Here is a 26,131-nt window from a genome sequence, read left to right on the forward strand (position 1 = left end):
TTGGTCACGTATTTCACTATTATGATTATTAATATTATTATTATTATTTTATATAATTTTTTTTTTTTTTTTTTTTTTTTTGCTCTATCCCAGTCCTCCTATTCGACTGGGTGGTATTTATAGTGTGGGGTTCCGGGTTGCATCCTGCCTCCTTAGGAGTCCATCACTTTTCTTACTATGTGCGCCGTTTCTAGGATCACACTCTTTTGCATGAGTCCTGGAGCTACTTCAGCTTCTAGTTTTTCCTAAATTCCTTTTCAGGGATCTTGGATCGTGCCTAGTGCTCCTATGATTATGGGTACAATTTCCACTGGCATATCCCATATCCTTCTTATTTCTATTTTCAGATCTTGATACTTATCCATTTTTTTCTCTCTCTTTCTCTTCAACTCTGGTGTCCCATGGTATTTGCAAACATCAATGAGTGATACTTTCTTCTTGATTTTGTCAATCAACGTCACGTCTGGTCTATTTGCACGTATCACCCTATCCGTTCTGATACCATAGTCCCAGAGGATCTTTGCCTGATTGTTTTCTATCACTCCCTCAGGTTGGTGCTCGTACCACTTATTACTGCAAGGTAGCTGATGTTTCTTGTACAGGCTCCAGTGGAGGGCTTTTGCCACTGAATCATGCCTCTTTTTGTACTGCCGGGCATTCGCTTGCTATGTGGTTTATGGTTTCATTTTTCGTATTGCACTTCCTTCATATGGGAGAGATGTTATTTCCGTCTATCGTTCTTTGGACATATCTGGTTCTTAGGGCCTGATCTTGTGCCGCTGTTATCATTCCTTCAGTTTCCTTCTTAAGCTTTCCCCTCAGTAGCCATTGCCATGTGTCATCGCTGGCTAGTTCTTTAGTCTGTTTCATGTATTGTCCGTGCATTGGTTTGTTGTGCCAGTCCTCTGTTCTGTTTGTCATTCTCCTGTCTCTGTATATTTCTGGTTCTTCGTCTACTTTTATTAGTCCTTCTTCCCATGGCCTCTTTAGCCACTCGCCTTCACTGGTTTTCAGATATTGCCCCAGTGCTCTGTTCTCGATGTTGACGCAGTCCTCTATACTTAGTAGTCCTCTCCCTCCTTCTTTTCGTGTTATGTATAGTCTGTCCGTATTTGCTCTTGGGTGTAGTGCTTTGTGTATTGTCATATGTTTCCTGGTTTCTGATTCTATGCTGTGGAGTTCTGCCTTCGTCCATTCCACTATTCCTGCGCGTATCCTATTTACTGGCACTGCCCATGTTGTTTATGGCTTTTTATCATATGTCCGGCATTGAAATTTGACTTGAGTATCGTCTTGAGTCTCTGCATATATTCTTTCCTGATCGTGTCCTTCATCTCTTGGTGTTTTATATCCCCTCCTTCCATTATTCCCAGGTATTTGTATCCAGTCTCATCTATGTGTTTGATGTTGCTCCCATCTGGCAGCTTTATCCCTTCAGTTCTCGTTACTTTTCCTTTTTGTATGTTGACTAAGGCGCATGTTTCTATTCCAAACTCCATCCTGGTGTCCCCAGATACAATCCTTACAGTCTAGATTAGGGTATCTATTTCCTTGATGCTCTTACCATACAGCTTGATGTCGTCCATGAACATCAGATGGTTGATTCTGTTGCCTCTTTTCTTGAGTTGGTACCCTGCATCCATCTTCTGTAGTACTTTTGTCATGGGAATCATGGCTACTACGAAGAGTAGTGGGGACAGTGAGTCGCCCTGGAAGATCCCTCTCCTGATATTAAATTCTGCAAGTCTTATTCCAGAGCTTGTAAGTATTGTATTCTCGTTGCGCATTGTATTTTTGAGGAAGCTGATGGTGTTTTCCTCTGCCCCATATATTTTCAGGCATTCTATTAGCCATGTGTGTGGTATCATGTCGAAGGCTTTCTTATAGTCTATCCATGCCATGCTTAGGTTGGTTTTCCTTCTCCTACTGTTTTTCATTACCATTTTGTCTATCAGGAGCTGGTCTTTTGTGCCCCTACACTTCCTCCTGCAGCCTTTCTGTTGGTGGGGGATGGTGTTTGTCTCCTCTAGGTAATTGTGTAGCCTTTCACTGATGATACCTGTTAGTAACTTCCACATTATTGGTAGGCAGGTGTTAGGCCTGTAGTTACTGGCTATATTTCCCTTACTCTTGTCTTTTGTACTAAGGATGTTCTTCCTGTGGTCATCCATTTTGGGTGAATGGTGATTTGAGATACAATGCTGGAGTTGTTCTGCTATTCGTGGGTGTAGGGCCTTGAAGTTTTTGAGCCAGTATCCATGGACTTCATCGGGACCTGGTGCTTTCCAGTTTGGCATTTTCTTTAGTTTGGTGTCTGACTGTGTCTTTCGTGATCTTTGTTTTATTCTCCCTGTTTCTTCTTCCTTGACTTCCTGGAGCCATGTTGCATGTTTGTTGTGTGATACCGGATTGCTCCATATGTTTTCCCAGAGTCTCTTACTTGGTTCGGCTTCAGGAATTTCTTGGTGTGTTCTCCCCTCTTAGTTGGCTGTATAGTCTTTTTTTCTGGTTGGTTCCGAATAGTTTGTTCTGTTGGTATCCCTTATTCCTGTTCGTGTACCGTTGGATCTTATGTGCTTTGGCCTTAAGCCTCTGTTTTACATCTTCTATCGTGTTGTTTAGTCCCCTCTCTTATACTTTGTATTTCTCGTTGAGTTCCTCCCTTGTTTTCTTGCTTCTTAGCCTTTTTTTCTGCCATCTCTTTCAGTTTACTCAAGTCAGATCTCATCACCATTATTTGCTTTTCCAGGCGCCTTTTCCAAGGAGGTTGCTGTTTTGGTTTCTGTTGGGTTGGTTGTGCTGGTGGTGTTGGTGTTCGAATCCCCATCAGTTCTGCTACTAATCTTGCTCCTGCATATGCCAAGTTATTTGTTTCTGTGATACTGGTGGTGTGTATTATTATTATTATTATTATTATTATCATTATTATTATTATTATTATTATTATTATTATTATTATTATTATTATTATTATTATTATTATTATTATTATTATTATTTAATGATAACTGTTTATAAATTCAAGAAAGCTATCTGTACAGATTTATCTTTAAACATATGTACATATACATAACTGTGGATTTTTTTCCTCCATTTTAGGACTCATGCTTCTATGATTATTATTATTATTATTATTATTATTATTATTATTATTATTATTATATTATTATTATTATTATTATTATTATTATTATTATTATTATCCATATCGTTAATTTCGCTACTATTATTTTTACTTTTTATGTTCATCAAGTCCTCTCTTCATTTTCCTCGAATGCTCGTCGCGCCGAGTCGCTGATTTCCATCAAAGAACCGTCTCGTTCTTTCGATTATGACTCATTAGGAGGCAGAATTGAGAGTTAACGACTTTCCTATACAAGGGAATTAAAGCCTTAAAAAATAAATAAATAAAACTCCGTAGCTCCATAGAACGTAATGGTGTCATTCCAGAATATTCGGAGGTGAGGGAATTATTGTCTATTTGTTTGTTTAGACTCTTATTCATCATGTTACATTTTTAATTTCTCTGTCTCTCATTATATGTACGATTTTGGGTATAGTCATAATCCACTAAACGGGAAAACTCAAATTCAAAATTATGTTTCATAGTCTCTTTATCGTACTGACGTTTTAGAGTATTTGATCGTATGGTAGCCATATTATTTTCTCATAAAAGACGAATGTTTGATTTTACATAATCCCATGTAAATGTTAACGAAACGTACATCGAATGGAGATCCTTATAGCTATGCTATATACCTGTCGGCAGAATTAACTCTTTAGGCCCAAATATACTCCCTAGATATGGAAGGATCAAGGATTTCACGTAGAAAATAATTGCCCAAGTACATGGGAATAGTTGTACGTAGATGCAAAAACTATATCTTTTCTGCAGCAGGAAGTACATGTTCTCGTATCTAGATTCCCCCTAAGATCAGTATTCGGCTTCTCCACTACTTTGGTTACTAAGAAGCGTCTCTATTTCCTCAGTGTATTATCACAGGAGGTAATGGCACCGAGTGCCGTACTTCTGATTATGCAAACACTGAAAAATTTGGAAAGGAGGAAGTCGATATTCCATAAACACTCAGTCCTTTCATTCACTGATAACCGAGCTTTCAAAAGCGTACGATAGAGCAGTACGCCAAGAGGAAAATGGGTGGATTCAGCCTTATAGATGAAGGAATGAGATATATTCGCTTTTGAAAATAGATGAATTCGTGGCGCTTCTTTAGCGCTGGCATTTCCTACTAGAACACTTACAATGAACTATGCGTATTTTTATATATTTTGAAGATGTTATAAGTATCTCATACAATACTGCAGTCAGCAAAATTAGCGAGAAATTAATAAAGTTATATGCTTGACTGGCTTTCTGTATGCTTATAACCATGTTGTACCCGGCGCTGTATATTTTTCATGCAAAATTAACCATCAAAGGCAGATTCTCATACGAATTAAATCTAGATATAATCCAACTGCAGTCAAGCTTATGTGTGCAAACTTTTGAATTATATATAAGGGAAGCCTTGACCATGTCAGTTAGAATAGTTTCTTGATAGACAGCGGATAAAACAAGGGTTTCAAACACAGGTCGCTGAGGTATGATGCATTTGCATGCATTTGCAAACATGGCAAGCTTTCTGATATACATTTTTATACCACAGGTTCTCTAGATTCAGTTTGTTAACTGATTCTGCCCTCTTGTCAGTCTCAGTCAGGCAAAATATCTCACAAATTATTTACTATAATCTCGTTAAATTAGGATGGATATAATATGAAACAAACCAATTTAATACACGTGAACTCCCTTCCAATAATATATGTAGTAGATTTTTCGTACACAGACATATTTTGATTTTTAGGACAGTTTATCATTTACAATCTTATAATCATGCCAGATGGTGTCATGGTCTTTTGGCTCGTTCAGTAATTAATGGAACATTGTGTAGCATTAATGAGTTGTATAGATGTGTCAAGCGGCTAATGCTGTGGAACTTTTCTATATAGATGTGTCAGGAACCAGTCTTGCCCTTTTCCTGGAAATCATAGCAGGAAATGATAATAACAAGACGCTGCCTAACTCTGATCAAAATATGATGAAATGTATTCAGAAAAATGATACATGCAGACGTACCGAGAGCATATCGGAAAATCGTTAATGACAAAATACACGTAGGAGACGACATTTTGAACAGAGATGATGCGATTGAGGGAATATCGAGGAAACGTTGAATCTGTGTGGTTTGTTATCGCAAAATTATCCCCTTCTATCATCTTTATTGCCCTCATTTTCCTTCAGGGAAATATTCTTCATTATGTCGTTTCCTCTTCCTCCCAATATTCCAATATTGCTCCTTTGAAGGGTCTGCATTATGCAAAGTTTTCGAGAAAAAGACTATATAACCAATTGCCTTGTTTTCGCTGTTAGTGGAAACATCATTACCATCGCTGCGGGTGGTGTCTCATGAAATTACCTCTAAAAGTATTCTTGGAACTCTCTCTCTCTCTCTCTCTCTCTCTCTCTCTCTCATTTCTTCGGTCTGTTCCATCTGAAATCTAATGGATCATTTCATTTTGTAGATACTATGAACTGTTATGATTGATTTTGTTAGTAATTAATCTGTGTTTTTGGTTTAATCATCAGAAATTCCTTTTGCCATTTTCTCTTGAATTCAAATATACTTCTTCACTTCCCTACAAGACAGGTTATTTTCGCGCGTTCTTTGAAATAAATCAAAATACGTACGTAGTTCATAAATAACTCCATGCTATGCATTTTTTTACATCGTTCAGGAATATATATAAGAACTGTACCTTTTATAGAAGGTAGATACATTATTCAATGACTACATCTCATGCATTATTACTACGCAGATTTCATTACTAAGTAAATCAAAAGATATCTCATTGATATTTCATCAATGTTCAAGTCGTGCATTGCTTTTGAGGGAACAGGTTAATTTTGTGTAGGTAAATAATATAAATACACAGCTTATCGGAAAGCATCAATATGGACATAAATGAAAAACATTATGCACAGTCACGTAGTCCAATGATATGCAACAGCGTGTATACGTCGTTACGGAGTGTGTGTGTATATATATATATATATATATATATATATATATATATATGTATGTATATATATATATATATATATATATATATATATATATGTGTGTGTGTGTGTGTGTGTGTGTGTGGTGTGTGTGTGTGTGTGGGTGTGGTGTGTGGTGTGTGTGTATGTGTTTATTATATCCGATTACTTCGCTTTTTCACTGTAATACATTAAATTTCTACGTAGTGATGTGATATATAATTGTGCACGATTTTGATAAAAATTGTACTAAAAATTAATTATTATTCAGGTTATAATCTGAAAAACAATTTCTAAATCTGTATGTTAGTAAATTCACAAGAGCAAGCATCATCGTTTTCTGCTTGTATCCGTGATTGTAACATTTCCTTAAAGTGAATTGCTTTGATTGACAATTGTGATATAATCTGAATTTAATTATTTTCTTTTTCATTTAGTGAATTGTTTTTATTTGAGTAATTAAACAGCTTTCCACGGAAAATCGCTTTCTCTCATTTTAGAGCAAACTCGGCTGCTTTCAACAACTTTTAAAAGAGGAAACTGCACTGTTTTAATATCCTTTAAAAAATATAACCCCATTTTATTCATATATAATGGAAACAAAAGATGCTTTCTTTGCTTGAAAAATTCAGTATCAACGATTCTCGCCCATTATACGAAATTCAAGTTGAAAATTAAAATTCAAAATATCCCTCGAAAAAAAATCCATTTTTTCCGTTTCATATTAGCAACACTTTTTCTTGTAGTAGCCATTATCATCATCTGTTTGTTAATGATAATTAGGTTTAGGTACTACTGTACTACTTCTAATACTGCTACAGCTCCTGATGAGGCTTTATTATTGAAATCTACGGGTCACGTTTACATGATAATATGTGTTTTATTAATGTTGTAGTTTTTAATTATAAACAAGTCCCTTGCAATCGGTAGCACTATAGTTGTATTTAGAAAGAATTGAATGATAGTCTTTTATTTGTCCTATTTGTAAGGACATGTCATTCCATTTTCATCCAATTTATCCGTTCATTTATTTGAAAGCTGATGTGAATTCGTTTCACCAGTTAGGGACGGAGTATGAAAATATTTTCCCGGATAACAAAAACGATATGAACTCATGTATCCAGAGCAAGGTGTGTCTGTCTGTCTGTCTGTCTGTCTGTCTCGAAATGGTGGTCTGTAAAATAGCTCGAGTCATTTGAAATTAGTGTTTAAAATTACCTCTCTCTTTTCCTCGCCGATAGTAATTCTTGAAACGATATGAAGCTGCATATTCAACTCCCAGTGGTTGCAAAAGATTCACATCTTCTCTTGAACAGTAATTGGTAAAATTTCCTTGATCATTTCGAAACTGGTACGAAAATCTCGCTCTCTAATTTCAACTCAAGTGTTGTTCCTCCTTTAGCTCCTTTCAGAACTCAAAATGTCTCGTATTCCCTTTCAATGCCGATGCAAATTTGCTTAAAATTTTAGCCGTGAATTTGCCAGGCTTAGCAAAGGACGGTGAAGAAGATTTTTCTGTATGAAAATTTAATTGATTGGTTACGGAGAGTAATCTGCCGTTTCCGGAAAAGTCAGCAAAAGTTATTTCATCCATTAAAGAGCAAATTCTGAAATAAGCTTCAAAGCAAGTGGCGATAATTATTTCAGAATGTCAAGACGAATGGAGAAAAATCCACAGTCATTCTGAGCCAAATGATCTAAAGTCTTTCCCAGGTAGCAGAAGTTAGTTGCCAAATTTTGTCATTTTGTAAGATCTAATATTTGTGAAAAGGTATTGAGATTTGTTTAGGTTTTTCGAAATATGCAATAGAAATGGCCTTTATTTTAGAGGAACTATTTAACCTCCTATTGTGTGTTTTCGTACAAACGTTCAAAATAAATATTTTTTTTAAACCAGTTACAAGTTTTCTCATTAAGGGCATAGTTCCGGTTAGTCAACCTTTTAATCTCTAACTTCGCCAAACTTTGGAATTTTCCCGTTAATTCCCTTTTCCCTGAATCTTACACCTTTCCATTCTTCAAGGGTAAATCTATAGTCTCCTTCGGGATCCAAACCCAAATTTTACTTCTTTACTTCATAAGAAGTAAAATTTGGGTTAGAACAATAATAAATAAGGCCGGATATTTGTTCCGTATTAAACGCAGCGTGAATAACATTTCTTTTGAAGGTCTGATTTGATTCAATAACTAATTGATTGATAAAAAGTTATGTTGAGTCAAACCATCAAAGGTACAGAATAAATTCAATTACCTAAATCGATTGGATAACCACTTGTCGCTGACTAGCTATCTTGAATGAGGGCTCTCTTAGTAGGTACCAGTCACCGCGTGCCTTGAGCTGCGTAATGTTGACAGTAACAATGGTTCTTTGTAACGGCACTTCTCAGTTCCTCTGAGTTTTACTCTTATTCGTTCTTACTTAATTCTTACCACTCCACTTTGCTGTCTAGATTCTTCTACTTTTCCCTGCTCTGTTGAGAACTTGGAAATGTGACTCACTGGTTTCAGTAAAGTACACCGTAATTTTAACCCTTATTATAACAGTTTTCGAAATATAACTGAAACCAAAATTTCCCCCAGAAAGAGGTTGTTCTCAGTCTTTAAGCAGCTTCGGGTCTGGTCATTACTTGGACTTATCACCAATGGGGCTGCCAACTTTGTCCAAAAAATATTGTATTGAGAACTGGTGTGAACGGAACAGATCACGATAAGGAAATCCTAAACAATGAGTGAATGAGTGATGGAAAATATGAACGAATACAAAAAACAATCTAAATCTCCAGCTTGGTCTTACTCAGCTGTTGTATCTCTGCTCCATCAGAGACATGGTTAGCTACCAGGAACAGTATTCACTAACTAAGCTGCGATTCCAATAAATTCCAAACGGAGGGATCACTCCTGTTATATCCGGAATTTTAATTTATCCTTACTAATGAAAGCATTTAATCTTGCTGAAACCAGCAAAATTACGCGAAAATCGTCAGAATCATATATTCAGCCTTCCTCACTGGAGCTTTTGACTTTTGAACAAAAGGGTAAATGTTATTGAAACTGTTGACAGTTGTATATTTAACTTTTGAGTCGCAGTAGGTGTGGACATATAATATATATATATTTATATTAACATATTACATATACACACACATATATACATATATATATAATATATGTGTGTGTGTGTGTGAGTTTGTGTGTGCGTGTATGTATGTGTTAATATCAAAGGACTCGTATAGCTGTTTATGTCTTCCTGAAGCCGTGAACGTCACTGTTAAGCCGTCTGTGTACCTTTGACTTAAACATAGTGGAGTAATCTGAATTAAATATAAACTGAAGAGGTATATAACAAGCCTATGATCTATTCCTGTCTTGTTTGCCGTGACTCATAAGCTTACTTAATGTCACTTATGGCTTGAGAGGTTGCGTTCACTCTGTCATCAGCGTTCATATGCTCGTGCCGGTCTCAAACCTGGATAAAAGAGAGGATTGTGTTTATAATATATAAATAGTGCTCATAGAATTAGGATTTATTATTATTATCATTATTCAGGGCATAAGTCTTGTTCTCATGGAACAAGCCCACAGGGGCCACTGACTTGAAATTCAAACTTCCAACGTACATGGTGTTCATTTGAAAGCAACAGGCCTTAGAAAAGTCGGAAAGCAGAGATGAGATCAATTATCATTGATGGTAACATCCCAAAACCTATAAGCAAGGAAGATTTACATTACTCTGCGTAGTATTACATCAGCAACACATTTTTCGAATAAGATGTCTGTCGACTTTTATTACAGGGCTCCATGCTATTGTTCCAACATTCTGCGAGGGAGGTCACGCACCTGTCCAGAATGGTTGCGCACTACCGATTATCTCCTTTAAATACAGTTATGATTACGAAACGCTCTCTCCTCTCTCTCTCTCTCTCTCTCTCTCTCTCTCGTGTGCTCTCTTTCTCTCTTCATCTCACTCCCCCTCTCTCTCTCTCTCTCTCTTTCCTGCTGGAATTCACTAACTTTTGCCTTTTGGAATGACAAATCCTTAAAGACACAATATCATGAAACAATCTCTCTACTTATTTTCCGTTAGGGAAAAAGAACTTCGCTTAAAAGAATTTACTTATAGGAAACTAGTCTATAAAAAAAGTACTTATAGAGAACAATACCTATAGAGTCTTTGCCCTTTGGGTCCGTTAAATGCTGAGTTACGAAACGAAAGGAATTCCCTTGCAAAAGATTTCAGTAGAATGTTTCAGAAGTACAATTTTCAGCACAGGACATTTGTGTAAGGTGACGGAGGGTCTTACGGATTGGAGACCGAGAAGGGGTCATTGTTAGCACCAGATCTGGGTTAGCAAGCCACCAATTTCAACATGATTACCTGAGCTCTGAATTCCATGAAATCTTGATTTTTTTTTTTTTTTTTTTTTTTGACGAGTGTTAGTTTCAATTAACTCCACGGCGATTCTTCTTATGTTATCAGTCTTGCTTCCTATCAAATAGACATTCACAGTTCACAGTGGAAATCACTATCTGTAAAGACTAAAGACTGATAAAACAAAACATTTTTTAAAGTAATGTACCTTTTCAGGTAGATTACTTTGGAAGAGTGGTCAACAGTATGTGAAGAGAACTATTGCATGCAATCCATGAAGCTTTTCATGATGCAACAAGAACAGAAGGTTTTGTATTTGCTAGCTGCCATGTACTATATCAGCACAGGCCCATGCTGTAAGCGTGGTACAGTGTAAAAGGAAATAGAATGCCTGGTTTGGACCCCTAGACTCATCCAGTCCAACCGAGATGAGAATATTTACATTCAAAAATGTTCTCTTTTTCTTGGAATATGCGTTTTGGACTGAAGTCTCGAACACAGAGATGAAGTGTTATTCAAACTAATCTCCAAGTCAGGGTCTGTAGAACTCTAGTTTCATATTCTGACAAGTTCTGGATTCAGAGACTTTCTAGTTTTCGTATATATCCACCGCACCGAGCTTTAGGTGTTTATATGATTAAATTACAAAACAAAAGGCTAAAAAAAACATAGACGCAAAGGAAATTTAGTCACAAGACTGAAAGATGCTGACAAACACTTAAACTGATCTTTGGAGACAACTTTTCTGAGCCTTCGCTGATGAGGGAATCTTTCGACATGACAAGAAAAATCGCGGAATCTTCACGACGACGAGTGGAGCACGAACTCAGAGGCTGAGATGTTTGCGTTGTGTTATGGAAGCTCTGTTTCGACAGCCTTTTGAGTTGACGAGAGGCATTTCTCGCGGTAAACGTTGCATGTTTATTCTCCTTACCAGTTTATCAAAGAGGTCCCGTGCCTTATGTCCTCTCAAGCACAGGTTTTATTCGAGACGAATATTTTACCGAGGTTGCTTCTTTTTATTTCCACGGGTTTATGATTTCGTTTGAGTCTCTCTCTCTCTCTCTCTCTCTCTCTCTCTCTCTCTCTCTCTCTCTCTCCTCTTTCAAGATCATAACTTGTTATGAAGATGTTCTTCACAAAAGATCAACAAGTTATATATAAAGCGGTGGTTGTATAGAGAAATTTACAGCCGTAATCATTAAAATGAAAATTCAAACTTTCCATGGGAAGCTGCTGCGTGAGGTTAACCGGAACGCGAATATCTTTTTCTTTACGATTTTGCTTTAATTTGGTCCAAAAACAGAAGAACGTGGCCAATCATTTTTGCCCTAACCTTGGCCATAAATTTAATTTACTCCATACCAAAGTCACCTCTGATAGATAAACGATTCCATTCCTTGTTTTGCACTGCAATTAGACGCTTCGCTCGGTCAGGGTTCGGAGATGATAGTTAACAGTTGGCGTACGAAGCTACGTTCAGTTGGAGCCAGAAGCTTCGTTCACTTGGGGGTACGAATGTCAGTTCTGGAATAAACAGGTTATCATTTCTGTTTTAGAAATATAAAACTACACAATTTATTCTTGATTTTTATTGAAATAACTGTTTTCCGAAGTTTCCTTCAATAATTGGGGTGTCTGACAATATCCCTTTTCCTAAAGTGGAATGTTATGATGTTTGGGTGAGAGCAGATGGAAAAGCATAAAAAAAGACTGTTTTTTCAATGTCCCGATACAAAATTAGACCTCAGTTATAAAATCAAATAAAAATAACTTAAAATATCAATAAACTTGAAGGCCATGGGCGGACAAATAACAATGTCTCCTTTTGGTAACAAAACTAATTGGTGGACTAATATTATCATCGAGCGAAAACAAACAGACCTTAAAGTCTGGAAGGTGAGATGTAAACATTAGTGCAATGTCAAATTGGGACATTTCGATCTAATTGTCAGCAAATAATGTATTTTCAGCCTCGACGAGTTTTCTTGTTGTGACGCCAGTTATAATAATAATAATAATAATAATAATAATAATAATAATAATAATAATAATAATAATAATAATAATAATAATAATAATTATATTGCACCTCTTCTTTTATGATTGAAAAGAGAAAGCGATGTATATTTTTTTACACTGAAAACAACACTGACCTATTCCTAATTATTTTTTCTAGGCAAACCGACGAACTATTCCCTACTAGTGAATTATTGAAAGAGAGAGTGGGAAGAAGATTGATTGATTTATCGGTTTATCCAACTGGCCTCACAACATCATAGGTCATCGACGTCCGAGAGAGAGAGAGAGAGAGAGAGAGATGATGATATTGGTGATGTGGGTGATTCTCATAGATTATTTTTCCAAAATCAGAAAACATTAGTCTATTCCTGAACGCTAAGCGAGATATCAGTGCAAACAAGACATTTTCGAAAGTGATACATTGTACATTTACTGTGCAAAGATCGACAATTGTTCATGCCTAATCTTGCATAAATTGCTTACACTGAATCGTTACTTTTTGCTCAAAACTAACCTCGTCAGAAGCAATCCATTCCAGCCACATAAAATGGCGAGAGACGGAGCTAAAGAGATTCATTTGGATGTCATCGAAAGTTCTCTCTCTCTCTCTCTCTCTCTCTCTCTCTCTCTCTCTCTCTCTCTCTCTCTCTCTCTCTCTCTCTCTCTCTCTCTCTGTCGAATTACATGAACGACATATTGCCAGAGATCACTGAGCAATGGTCTAACTTTGCAAGACCCCCGGGGTCACATTGTCTTTTAGAAGTCTTGGGCAAAGTTTGACGCAGAACAGTATCGTCCCTCCCTTCGTTCCTACAACTTATGGAACATTATCTAAATGTCTTTGAGGCAATGGAAAGACAATCGCTGCTTCAGGGACATGAAGGCTTGAGAAGTCACGAGGATTTTGTTCTGGCAAGAATCTGAGCTGCCATGTTGTCAATACCGAACCCAGATTTAGCTTAACTTATGAATATGCATATACATACATACATATATATATATATATATATATATATATATATATATATATATATATATATATATATATATATATATATATATATATATATAAATAGATATATATATATAGATATATATATATATATATATATATATATATATATATATATATATATATATATATATATATCTATATATATATATATATATATATATATAATTTATATCTATGTATATATATATATAGATATAATATATATATATATATATATATATATATATATATATATATATATATCTATATATATATATATATATATATATATATATATATATATATATATATATATATATATATATATATATATATATATATATATATATATATATATATACATAGATATCTATATATATATATATATATATATATATATATATATAGATATGTATATATATCTATATATATATATATCTATATATATATAATGTATATATATCTATATCTATATCTATATATATATATATATCTATATATATATATATATATATAATCTATATATTATATATATAATATATATATATATATATATATATATATATATATATATATATATATATATATATATATATTATATAATCTATATATATATATATTATATATATATATATATATACTACGTATATATATATATATATATATATATATATATGTATATGTATATATATATATATATATATATATATATATCTATATATAGTATTGAGCTACAATGTTCTTTAATATCTAATTCGCTCTACCTCGGAATTAATATATTTTCATATATGCTTAACCAAAGGCGAATTTTTTAGGCGATAAGAGAATTGTTGGCTCACGGGCGCGAAACTCGAAACCAAACAAATCCAGGACAACAGTGAAGCAGTCTCCAAACAACGAATACCTGAGCACGACAGGTATTTGGAGGTGAGAGGCAGCATAAACTTATAGCTCTTGCGGTTGTGGGTGCGTTAAACTTCACTGACGTCCTGGATTTGTTTGGTTTCGAGGGTTCGCGCCCGGGAGCCGACAATCTCTTAACGCATAAAAAATTCTCCTTCGGTTAAGCATATATGAAAATATATTAATTCCGAGGTAGAGCGAATTAGATATTAAAGGACATTTGTAGCTCGATGTATGTATATATATCATGGTAATGTGGTATGACTCATATATATATATAATATATATATATATATGTATATATATATATATATATATATATATATATATATATCAATCTACTGCTCACTATTTTGCCAGGTACGTATAGAATTTTTAATAACAACAGCCTCTTGATTTCTTCACAGTTTGGAAACGCTTGTCACTACCAAGCCCTAGATCCTAAAAAAAAAAAAAAAAAAAAAAAAACAGAAAGAAATGAAATTGGTCTGTTGGCCAGCTGAGATTCGAACTCGCGTCCAGGTTGTCAGACTTAGGTAATGATAATTATACATATATATGTATATATATATATATATATATATATATATTTATACATACATACACACACAGACACACACACACACACACACACACACACACACATATATATATATATATATATATATATATATATATATATATATATATATATCCTTAAATATAATAAATATATGAATCCAACCTACCAGCCATATCTACCTACAAAAACGAAAATAGTTCAAAAGAGGACCTGAATATAGCTGACGTAAGCTGCATGAGGGTACACAAAGGGTAATTGGTTGTTGAATTCAGGTACTCGTAATTCAATCAAGAGACTTTCTAAAATTTACGGGGAGAGAGAGAGAGAGAGAGAAAGAGAGAGTGAGAGAGATGTTTGTATGCAATCACCGTTGTTTTCCATTTTGGTTTATGATCTCTAATGGTCGAGAACCCTTTTGTTTTCGGGGTATATATATCTATTTCCTTGGACGGTTCCAAGATGAAACTGTGTATGAATATTATTTATAGTTATCGTTTTTCGTTTGTCAACAATGAGTCTTTGTCTGTCTGTCTGTCTGCAAGAAGATGATCAAGGTACTCCTTAATTTCTAACTTCATAAGTGTGTATATATATTATATATATCTATATATATAATTAATAATATATTAAGTTTATATATATATATACCTATAAATAATAATATATAATATATATAATATATATATATATATATATATATATGATAATATCACATCACCGTGATTCATATAAATCATTCGAGCTACAAATGTCCTTTAATATCTAATTCGCTCTACCTCGGAATTGATAATATTTTTCATATATGTACCGAAGGGGAATTTTTAGTTGATAATAATTTCGTTCCCTCATGGGATCGGTACATATATGAAAATATATTAATTCCGAGGTAGAGCGAATTAGATATTAAAGGACATTTGTAGCTCGAATTATTTATATGAATCACGGTGATGTGATAATTATTCATAATATGGCTACGTGCGTCAAACGTTCAAATTGGCTAACATGGTAGAGGGAGTTTCGTATCGATTCTAATTACGAAAAAACGAGTTCGAGGTGATTGTAAGGTCAGAATCGATATAAACTTATATCCTCACTTGTTAGCCGAATCGCTAACGTCACTGTCGGTCCTGATTTCGTTCCTGTTCTGTTGGACAGTTGTTCGAATCCAATGGGGGAGGGGACGAAATTTATTATCAAAGCTAAAATTTTCCCCTTCCGTACATATATGAAAATATATCACTTCCGAGGTAGAGCAAATTAGATATTAAAGGACATTTGTAGCTCGAATGATATATATATATATATATATATTATATATATATATATATATATATATATATTTACTTATTTATTTTTACATTCCTTAGAACAATAATACATAAAGTAAAAATAAAAGCATTGCTTACTTGAAATATTTTTCCTTCGTGTGTCACTAATAATAATAATAATAATAATAATAATAATAATAATAATAATAATAATAATAATAATAATAATAGATAAATAATAAAGAAGGATGATAAAAAAATTAGTTAAAAAACAATAAAAATAAAGAAAGATAACAATTAACTTGCGATTTATTTATTCAGGTAACGACGAATCGGGTCAGGAGAGGAGCGTCTCCGTCATTCTCGAGGGCGAAGAGGCCGAACTCATCTTCATACGCCTTCAGGACATCACGCAAGCCATTGCCGTAAGTAGAATACCAACGCCCGCCGAGGGTGCCGATATATACATTCCATTAGGACGCTGGCAGAATGGATAAAGGATGAGGGATGAGGAATTTCATTCTTTACCGTTTCAATTTCTCTCTCTCCTCTTCTCTCTCTCTCTCTCTCTCTTCCTCTCTCTCTCGTCTCTCTCCTCTCTCTCTCCTTCGGTCCTCTCTCTCTCTCTCTCTCCTGTCCGTTTTGTTCAGCTTTTATTTTCTTTTGTTTCTGTGTTTTCTCTCTTTTGTTCCATTTCATCATGGATTCCTTTCCCTTCAGCTTCCTACGTTCACCGTTATTTTACCTTTGTCTGTGTGTTTTCGTCAGTTTCCTGCAAGTGTTTCCCCTCTACGTTTTTCCCTGTCTCATATTTTCTCATATTCCATTTCAACTTTGCCCTCTTTGATCGTTCCTTCTTCGTATTTTGCGAAAATAAAGATTCTAAGAAACAGGAAAATCATTATATAGTATATATAATGTATATATATATATATATATATATATATATATATATATATATATATATATATATATATATATAATATATATAGATATATATATATATATATATATATATATAAATATACACACACAGATATACATACATATATATATATATATATATATATATATATATATATATATATATATATATATATATATATATATATATACACACAGATATACATATATATATATATATATATATATATATATATGTATGTATATCTGTGTGTATATATATATATATATATATATAGTATATACATAATATATACATATATGTATATATATATACATATATAGTATATATATATATACATATATATATATATAGTATATATATATATATATATATATATATATATACACACAGATACATACATATATATATATATATATATATATATGTATGTATGTATATCTGTGTGTGTGTATATATATATATATATATATATATATATAGTATATACATATATATATATATATATACATATATGTATATATATATACATATATAGTATATATATACATATAGATATATATATATATATATACATACATACATACATATATATATATATATATATATATATACTATATATATATATATATATATATATATTCTCTCCACTTTCAATAACAACAGATATCTTAATACGAGGTCCATAGCTTTTTATATCTTTTCAAGATTGGATATTTCCATTATTACATATTCCCAGTATTGTACGGTGAAAGGGGTTGTGCAGACAATAACTCTGAGTAGAAGCCATTCACCTCCTTTGTCTACTTTTGATTGATCTAGCTGAATTGAATCTTAGAGATAATGAACCTGCTTTGTAGTGAGGTATGGAAGATTTCCAGTAAAACGTACGAAGATTAATATATATATATATATATATATATATATATATATATATATATATATGTGTGTGTGTGTGTGTGTGTGTGTGTGTGTGTGTGTGTGTGTGTACATTGTGTACATAAGACATATACACACACATACACATAAACGCTGTCCGTCGCCTTTTGAAACCTAAAGCACAAAATTTTCACTACAATTTTTTATTGCATACAAATGCATAATTCCAGTTTTTCACATACCAAAAAAAAAATACAATTCCTTATTTCTCTTTCTGCCTGCAGCGCGAAGGACACGCTGACGGATGGGTCATCGTCTACAGCATAAGCGACAGAGACAGTTTCAAGGATGCCTCCACGACGCTGGGTCGGGTCTGGTCCCTAGGCCACGTCACCCAGAGGGCCGTGATTCTCGTAGCCAATAAGACTGATCTAGAGAGAACGAGAGTGGTTTCGACAACTGGTAAGTCTCGAAAGGGGGTTGGGGGCGGTGTTCGCTGACTGAGTTGCTTCACTAACTTGAAGCCTAAGGTTCCTTGATATTACCTACTATTGATAATTCTGGACTAGATCATAATCGGAGCAATGCTTTGAAGAGATCGAAATAAGCAGGCTATCTTAAGTCATTCTTTCATAAAAAATTAGACAATACTTAGGGTTGTAGGACAAAATACCGATGGACATGATGTCGACGGACATAATGTCGACGGATATAATGTCGATGGACAAAATGTCGACGGACAAAATGCCGACATTTGTTCAAGTAGGACAAAATTTCGACGACGACTTTTATTTAGTTATTTATTCTTCTTACTCTTTCATTCATTCATAATAATACAGGTCAAAATGATAGTTCCGAAATAAACAAACTTGACAGTCAATCGCATTTTAATGAATCACAAATTGGCTCAATTGTAGAGCTACAAATTTATTAAAAGCAATATAATCAATTAAAAAGTGTTACAAAAGATATAATGAATACAATATTTATCCATCAAAAACAACATAATTCTAAAAAGTGTTACAAATTATGAGCTACTGCTCTTCAAAACTGGATCCCATGATCTGCATTAAAGTTTGTGACCAGGTTCTTCAGTCTTTCGTTGATTCTAACATATTTTAGATTCTACCCTCCAATTCCTCTCCCATTGCTTATACTGCGTTTACTTTTCTAAGATAGCTAGGGTGGGGCCAGGTAGGAAAGGCAGAGTTGTCATATCTACGGGTATGAAAGTCCCATTAAATGCTTCCCGCAGATATAATCCTTCTTAGAAGGATTCGCTTTAGACCTTGGAAGTCGAGGGAAAGGGTATGCGTCTTCCCTGTTAACTTTTTTTTTTTCAATCCCGATTCTATTTAGCTATTCCTTCTTTCTCTTTCTATAATTATAGATATGCTGAATGGCATGTTGGCTCTGGTGTTTGGACATGAGACATAAATTCGTAAGTCAATCGATCTATTATGCCCTTAGAAAAATTTTCATCAAAATCATCCACGTCAGTCACAGACTCACTTTCCCTTTTTCTTTTTTGAAACAAGAGATTCCACTATATTTCCCGCCTCTCTTGCTTCCTTGTTAAGTCTACGAATAGTCATTTCTGAACTTTTGTTGCTTCAGATGTTCTCTGGATAGCCTTCGGAACATCAGTTACAGGAACTTCATGATGTTTTTATAAAATGAAGTATTTCCCGAAATTATAGACTATTTCCTTGGCCTCAGATGGTGGGTGAAGACGTTTACGGGAGTCACTTGGGCTGGGATGTCCATACTTTTCACAGTGGGTAATCGAGAGTGAGTATCCTATAATGATATTGACCATGACCTTTTAAATCCTCTTAAAATTCATAGGTCCCCTAAACTCAGATCTGGCATCGCCGTGGAAAAAATATGCCACATCTTCATTTTCATTAATGAAACCGAGGTTTAGCGAAGAATATACGAAATAAGATATATTCAAAATATCTGATGCAAACAAAGAACCCCATTTCAAGAAATGAAAACTATTTCAATAGACTCCATGAAGCTAATATGGTTACCATAACATGAAAATTGGCAACGTATGATATCTGTACAAGCCACACCACAGCGATCTTAGAAAAGTAAACGCACTATAGTTGTGCTAACAAGATTTCTGTATTTGCTTGTTCTTTTTACAGTTTGCTAACCAGTTTTTCTAAAGATGCATGCTTAATCACCATTCTTCTATTGAAAGCATTATGCCATCCTTCAAGCGCATTATTCGTGCGTGGCAAGTCATCTGCAACACGGCTATGAACTGACCATAGCTGGATATCATAGCAGGGTTTACGTCGTCGTCCACGTTGAACTACACCTAACCAGGTCACTTCAAAATACGCCAGAAATTCGTCGAGAGCACGTTCTATTTCTTCATTTCAGGAACCAAGAAGCTCAAAAAAAAAAAAAAAAAAAAAACGCATTCAGAAGGAACAAATGACAATGCTTGAAACTGCTTTATGATGAATGTATTACTGGTTTCAGTATACCAGGATTGTAAACCCAATGACTGGATTTTGCACCACAGACATTGACCGAAATGGAAAAAACATCCATAAACGATAGTATCTGGAAATATCTTCCTTATACTGTTAATAGCGGCTTTTTCGAAATCAACACTGATAGAGGTTGGGTTCAAATTGCGGTCTCTCAAAAAATTAAAAACAAACTCGTAAGTTTGCTCATCCTTTTTTATTGTAAGGCAATACACCATTGGAAGTGTTTCGTTATTGGTCACAAGGGCATGAATAGTATACAACTGCTTCCCAACAGGGGGAGAATCAAATGTCCCATTGCAAAGCCACCTTGAATAGGTTTCTAACAATCTTAGATTGTTAGACGTTGAGTAAATGCTCATGTCCTCACTATCATTCTTCGTTGAGAATACATTTGTTAGGCATTAAATGGTTTGTAAAACGAAACAAGACAACTACCGGTACTGGAATATGTAAACAAAAACTGAATTATTATTATTATTATTATTATTATTATTATTATTATTATTATTATTATTATTATTATTATTATCGACATTTTGTCCTACCTGAAGAAAGGTTGACATTTTGTCCGTCGACATTTTGTCCATCAACATTATATCCGTCGACTTTATGTCCGTCGACATTATGTCCATCGGTATTTTGTTTGCGCACCATACTTAGAATCCATAATTATTATTTTTCTACGCCGCTTCTCATGCGTTGAAATAAACTTATCGTCCTTTTCCTTAATCATTTTTCTCAAAGTCAGACAAGCGATACATCAAACGTTTACAGCCAGTTACAGAAAACGGAAATTTGCAGAAGGATTGACCATCTGTTGCCGATGAGTGTGTAACTGAATTTTTGAGAAGTTTTCAAGTCAAAACATTCAATGTAACGGCCATGTCGCCCAGGGCGAATTTAGTTTTATGGCTGCATTTTCGCAATTTCCTATCTGTCCACATTTTCCGTTTTGTTGTTTTTTGAGGAGACGTGTTTGGATGGCTCTGCAGATAACACAGTCAGTCCCCGCCGGCGGATACTGGTGAGGCATTGGACCAGTGGCACGATTCTCTCTCTCTCTCTCTCTCTCTCTCTCTCTCTCTCTCTCTCTCCTCTCTCTATCTATCTATCTAATATATATATATATATTATATATATATATATATATATATATATACTTATGTATAATATTATATGTATGTATTCATACCTTCTATCTCCTTTACTTTCAACCTCTACATTTCATCCTCAAAAAGAACAGATGGTTCAACAATTTCTTCATATATGATAACCTTGCTTTCTTATCTCACCTACTCTGTGACTCACATTTCTGATCTTACCATCTCCCATTGCTACATTCGTTCCAAAATACCCATATAAATTCATCACTTGCATTCTGCCACCTTCCATGTTAATATCTACTTTCATTCTTCCAGGTTTCTTTTTAAGGCCACCCCCACCACCGGTGTCTGTATAAATTTTCAATTTAATTCGTTTGCAGAGACTTTCAGAAGCTTTCACTAGTTTCTCCAACTTCCTGTAAGTATCACAAATCACTGTTAGTGCCATCGGTATAAACTAGCCATTCCGTCCTTCATTCACTTCATATTCTCATTTTCTAAGCACAAAACTTTATAAGTACACTACACTACACTCACACACATTTTATAATTATATATATACATATATATACCTTTATATATATATATATATATATATATATATATTATGATATATGTAGATGTGTGTGTGTTGTTTGCGCGCGCGTGCGTGTTATTTAACATTATATATATATATATATATATAATATATATATAATTATTATATATATATATATATATATCTATATATATATATATATATATATATATATATATTTATATAATATGATATTATCCATTGAACGATGTATCCGTTTGCGAAACAATTAGTTGGAGTTGTAGAGCTCGCGACGGAGGAAAAACTAATTACGTGAGCTGATATCTTTGATCTCTCTCTCTCTCATCTCTCTCTCTCTCTCTCTCTCTCTCTCTCTCTCGATGATGGTGTGATCCTAGGCACCTTCCAATATGTCAGCCAGCCTCTCTGGTTGCATTCAGTGCAACTTCTCGTGTTGTTTTAGCCCCTCAGGGATTCGACTACTGGGAAGACAACATACCGCAAAGGAAGATATTCCAACTGCATTTAGATTTCAGAGATAGAATGTATCTAGAGAAATCTGCATCGGAGAACGAAGATTGAGTTATTCAGATGCCCACTCATAGTGTATATATATATATATATATATATATATATATATATATATATATATATATATATATATATATATATATATATAGAGGTGTATATATATATATATATATATACATACATATATATATATATATATATATATATATATATATATATATATATATATATATATCAATAAATACCTGGGCTGTAAGCATTGGAGGGGGAAAATACCGGTCATGGGATGGGAGAGGCTTCGGTGAGATATTTAAATTCTCCGCACAAAGTTGCGCCGTTTCACTGACGCTAGTCTTATGTTCTCATCCATTTCTAAGCACCCATTGATTGACGGAAGCTTCTTATCTCTTGTTTAGTAATAACGGACATTTTGATTATTAGCATGGAATACCGTATCTTGGCAACGGGAGAGGCTGAAGATTCCTTTCATCTGGGTCGTCCAAATTGGATTCCAGATCAAATTCCGACCAAATTGTTTGATATCTCCGCGAATCGTGTGGCAGGCCAGTAGTTGGAAGAAATAATATTTAATAGAGAGATATAATATAACATGCTATATATAAAGCTACATGTAATGCTATCGCTTTCATAACCTTTGATTTTTAAAATATGTAACCGTTAAATAAAAGATGCAAAATATCTCGATATTAGTCTATCGCCCTGTTTTAAAAACTTTCACTTTTAGAAACTAGTTCGTCTATAAATATACTGCTGCATTGTCAGAGTCTGGTTGCTCTTTAAAAGAAAAATTATTGAGAGATTTAACTAATTTTCATTAAGATGGCTTCATTAACGTAAATTTCAAACAGATATGTTATTTTTGTTGCTGGTTTATGAATAAGAGGATTACTCTCACGGGACAGAGTTTGTGTATAATTTAGATTAATTTAGGTTAGGAATATTGCCCTAGAAATTATCTAGTATGATATCTAGTGTAGGGATGAAAATAGTAGAAAACTGAAATTGTATTGATTCAAATGAGTACTGACAATGTGGCGAGTACCACCTTATCTTTGATATAACATTTGAACAGTATTGAAATCCATATGAAAATGTATACCTGTACTTTTGTATGGATAAAAACATCGGGTACTAACAGTGTATCAAATTCCATTTCGCTTCCGTTCTCTTTCCGCTGACTTATTGCTGGATTAATTGAAAAATATTCACGTGATACGAATTTTTCATTAAAAAAAATAAAAAAAAATAACCAAACCCTTTTGAATTCTGGGGCAGCTAGTTATAGCTCATGAGACTAAAGGGCAACTTTAATATATAGCTGCTCCACCCACATGAGCATGCTTCCTCACATATCATTCGCTCTCTCTCTCTCGAACCCAAAACGTGAAATGATGTTGCTGCGGCATCTGATGATGTAAAATTAACGTGGTTCATTTCACACTCCAGAAGAGCTGGTTGAAGCCGAAGACGTCAAGCTATCACTCACTCACTCCTGACGGTGTAATATACGACTTTCATTTCTTCCGACAGAGGGCAGGACGCTCGCGATGACGTACGAGTGTAAATTCATCGAAGTGAGCGCGGGGTTCGACCATAACGTTGACGAGCTCCTAGTTGGCATTTTGACACAAGTAAGTCTAATGTTCGTGGTGATGATGGAGTGGCTGGAAATAAATAGTTGGCAACGCTTTTTATTTGCAATATGTTTAAATGTTTGCCGTGCAATATTTCTCAACATGAGATAGCCCTCTTCTTCACATAGGCGTGACTGTTCTCGGGCCTACCAGATGCGAATTGTGTGTATATATATGTACTATGTATAGTCACACGCATGCGCCTACGAATTAAGAAGATTGTTTCCAATACTCCTTTAACGAACCACGCCAAAATGATACAGAATCGCTTCAGGTAATTATTTCTACCCCCTCAGATACGACTCAAACAGCGGGCTCTAGCGGGAGAAAACTCGGGCTCGTCGACGACCCCGAAGCAGGAGGGCTCCCCGACCAACGTCAAGCTGAAGCACAAGAACAGCTTCCGCGTGAAGGGCATCCTCAACAAGTTGCTGAACAAGGACCGAAAGACGAAGTCGTGCGAGAACCTCCACGTGTTATGAGACACGAGGGGGCTCGGGGGAATAACGAAGGGCGCAGAAAAGAGTGTGGACAAATACCCGCTAAACATGATGACAATGTTGATAGTGTTTGTGTGAACCTGTCACTCGTTTTCGTCCAGAAGATGTTTTTTTGAGTGTTCCAAACAATCTCTCGTCAACCCTACCTAACAGTGTTAAAAGAATATTCCAACCCTACTCGACGCTGGGAAAGTATTTCTGCTCTCCCACTGGGGAAATTATTTAGACCTTACTTGACCGTGGGAAAATATTTAGACCTTACTTGACCGTGAGAATATATTTAGACCTTACTTGACCGTGGGAAAATATTTAGACCTTACTTGACCGTGGGAATATATTTAGACCGTGCTTGACCGTGGGAAAATATTTAGACCTTACTTGACCGTGGGAATATATTTAGACCTTACTTGACAGTGGGAAAATATTTAGACCTTACTTGACAATGGGAACATATTTTGACCTTACTTGACAGTGGGAATATATTTAGACCTCACTTGACAGTGGGAAAATATTTAGACCTTACTTGACTGTGGGAATATATTTAGACCTTACTTAACCGTGGGAAAATATTTAGACCTAACTTGACAGTGGGAAAATATTTAGACCTTACTTGATAGTGGGAAAATATTTAGACCTTACTTGACAGCTGGAAAATATTTAGACCTTACATGGCAGTGGGAAAATATTTAGACCTTACTTGAAAGTGGGAAAATACTTAGACGACGGTGGGAAAATATTTAGACCTTACTTGGCCGTGGGAATATATTTAGACCTTACTTGACAGTGGGAAAATATTTAGACCTTACTTGACAGTGGGAAAATATTTAGACCTTACTTGACAGTGGGAAAATATTTAGACCTTACTTGACAGTGGGAAAATATTCAGACTTGACCATTGGAATATATTTAGACCTTACTTGACAGTGGGAAAATAATTAGACCTTGCATGACGGTAAGGAAAATATTTAGACCCTGCTTGACACTAAGAAAATATTTCATTCCTATTATACAGTGGGAGAAAAGATTTCATTCCTATTTGAGAGTGGGAGAAAATATTTTAACCCTGCTTTACATTGTGATAAGATGTTAACCGTACTTGATTGTGGTAAAAACACTTTAACCCTACTTAAAAGTCAGAAGAAATTTTTTAACCCTACTTGAAAGTTATGACAAATTTCAGCCCTACTTAAAAGACAGAAAAATACTAATCCCTACGAAGCAGTATATAACACTTGACAGCAATATATATATATATATATATATATATAT

At 34.5% G+C, this 26,131-nt stretch overlaps 1 protein-coding gene across 1 annotated transcript in view; it reads left to right on the forward strand.

Annotated features, from left to right (window-relative positions):
- LOC135208536 (mucin-2-like) overlaps positions 1-26,131 on the forward strand; it is a 151,072-nt gene extending 124,941 nt beyond the window's left edge. Inside the window, exons 7-10 of the mRNA XM_064240831.1 lie at positions 16,540-16,643; positions 18,307-18,484; positions 24,259-24,359; positions 24,659-26,131. Coding sequence (XP_064096901.1) covers positions 16,540-16,643; positions 18,307-18,484; positions 24,259-24,359; positions 24,659-24,844 — 569 coding nt within the window. The 3' untranslated portion in view covers positions 24,845-26,131. The remainder of the gene's footprint in view (positions 1-16,539; positions 16,644-18,306; positions 18,485-24,258; positions 24,360-24,658) is intronic.

This window comes from Macrobrachium nipponense, chromosome 35 (assembly GCF_015104395.2).
Source record: "Macrobrachium nipponense isolate FS-2020 chromosome 35, ASM1510439v2, whole genome shotgun sequence".
In the NCBI taxonomy this organism is placed as follows: domain Eukaryota; kingdom Metazoa; phylum Arthropoda; class Malacostraca; order Decapoda; family Palaemonidae; genus Macrobrachium; species Macrobrachium nipponense.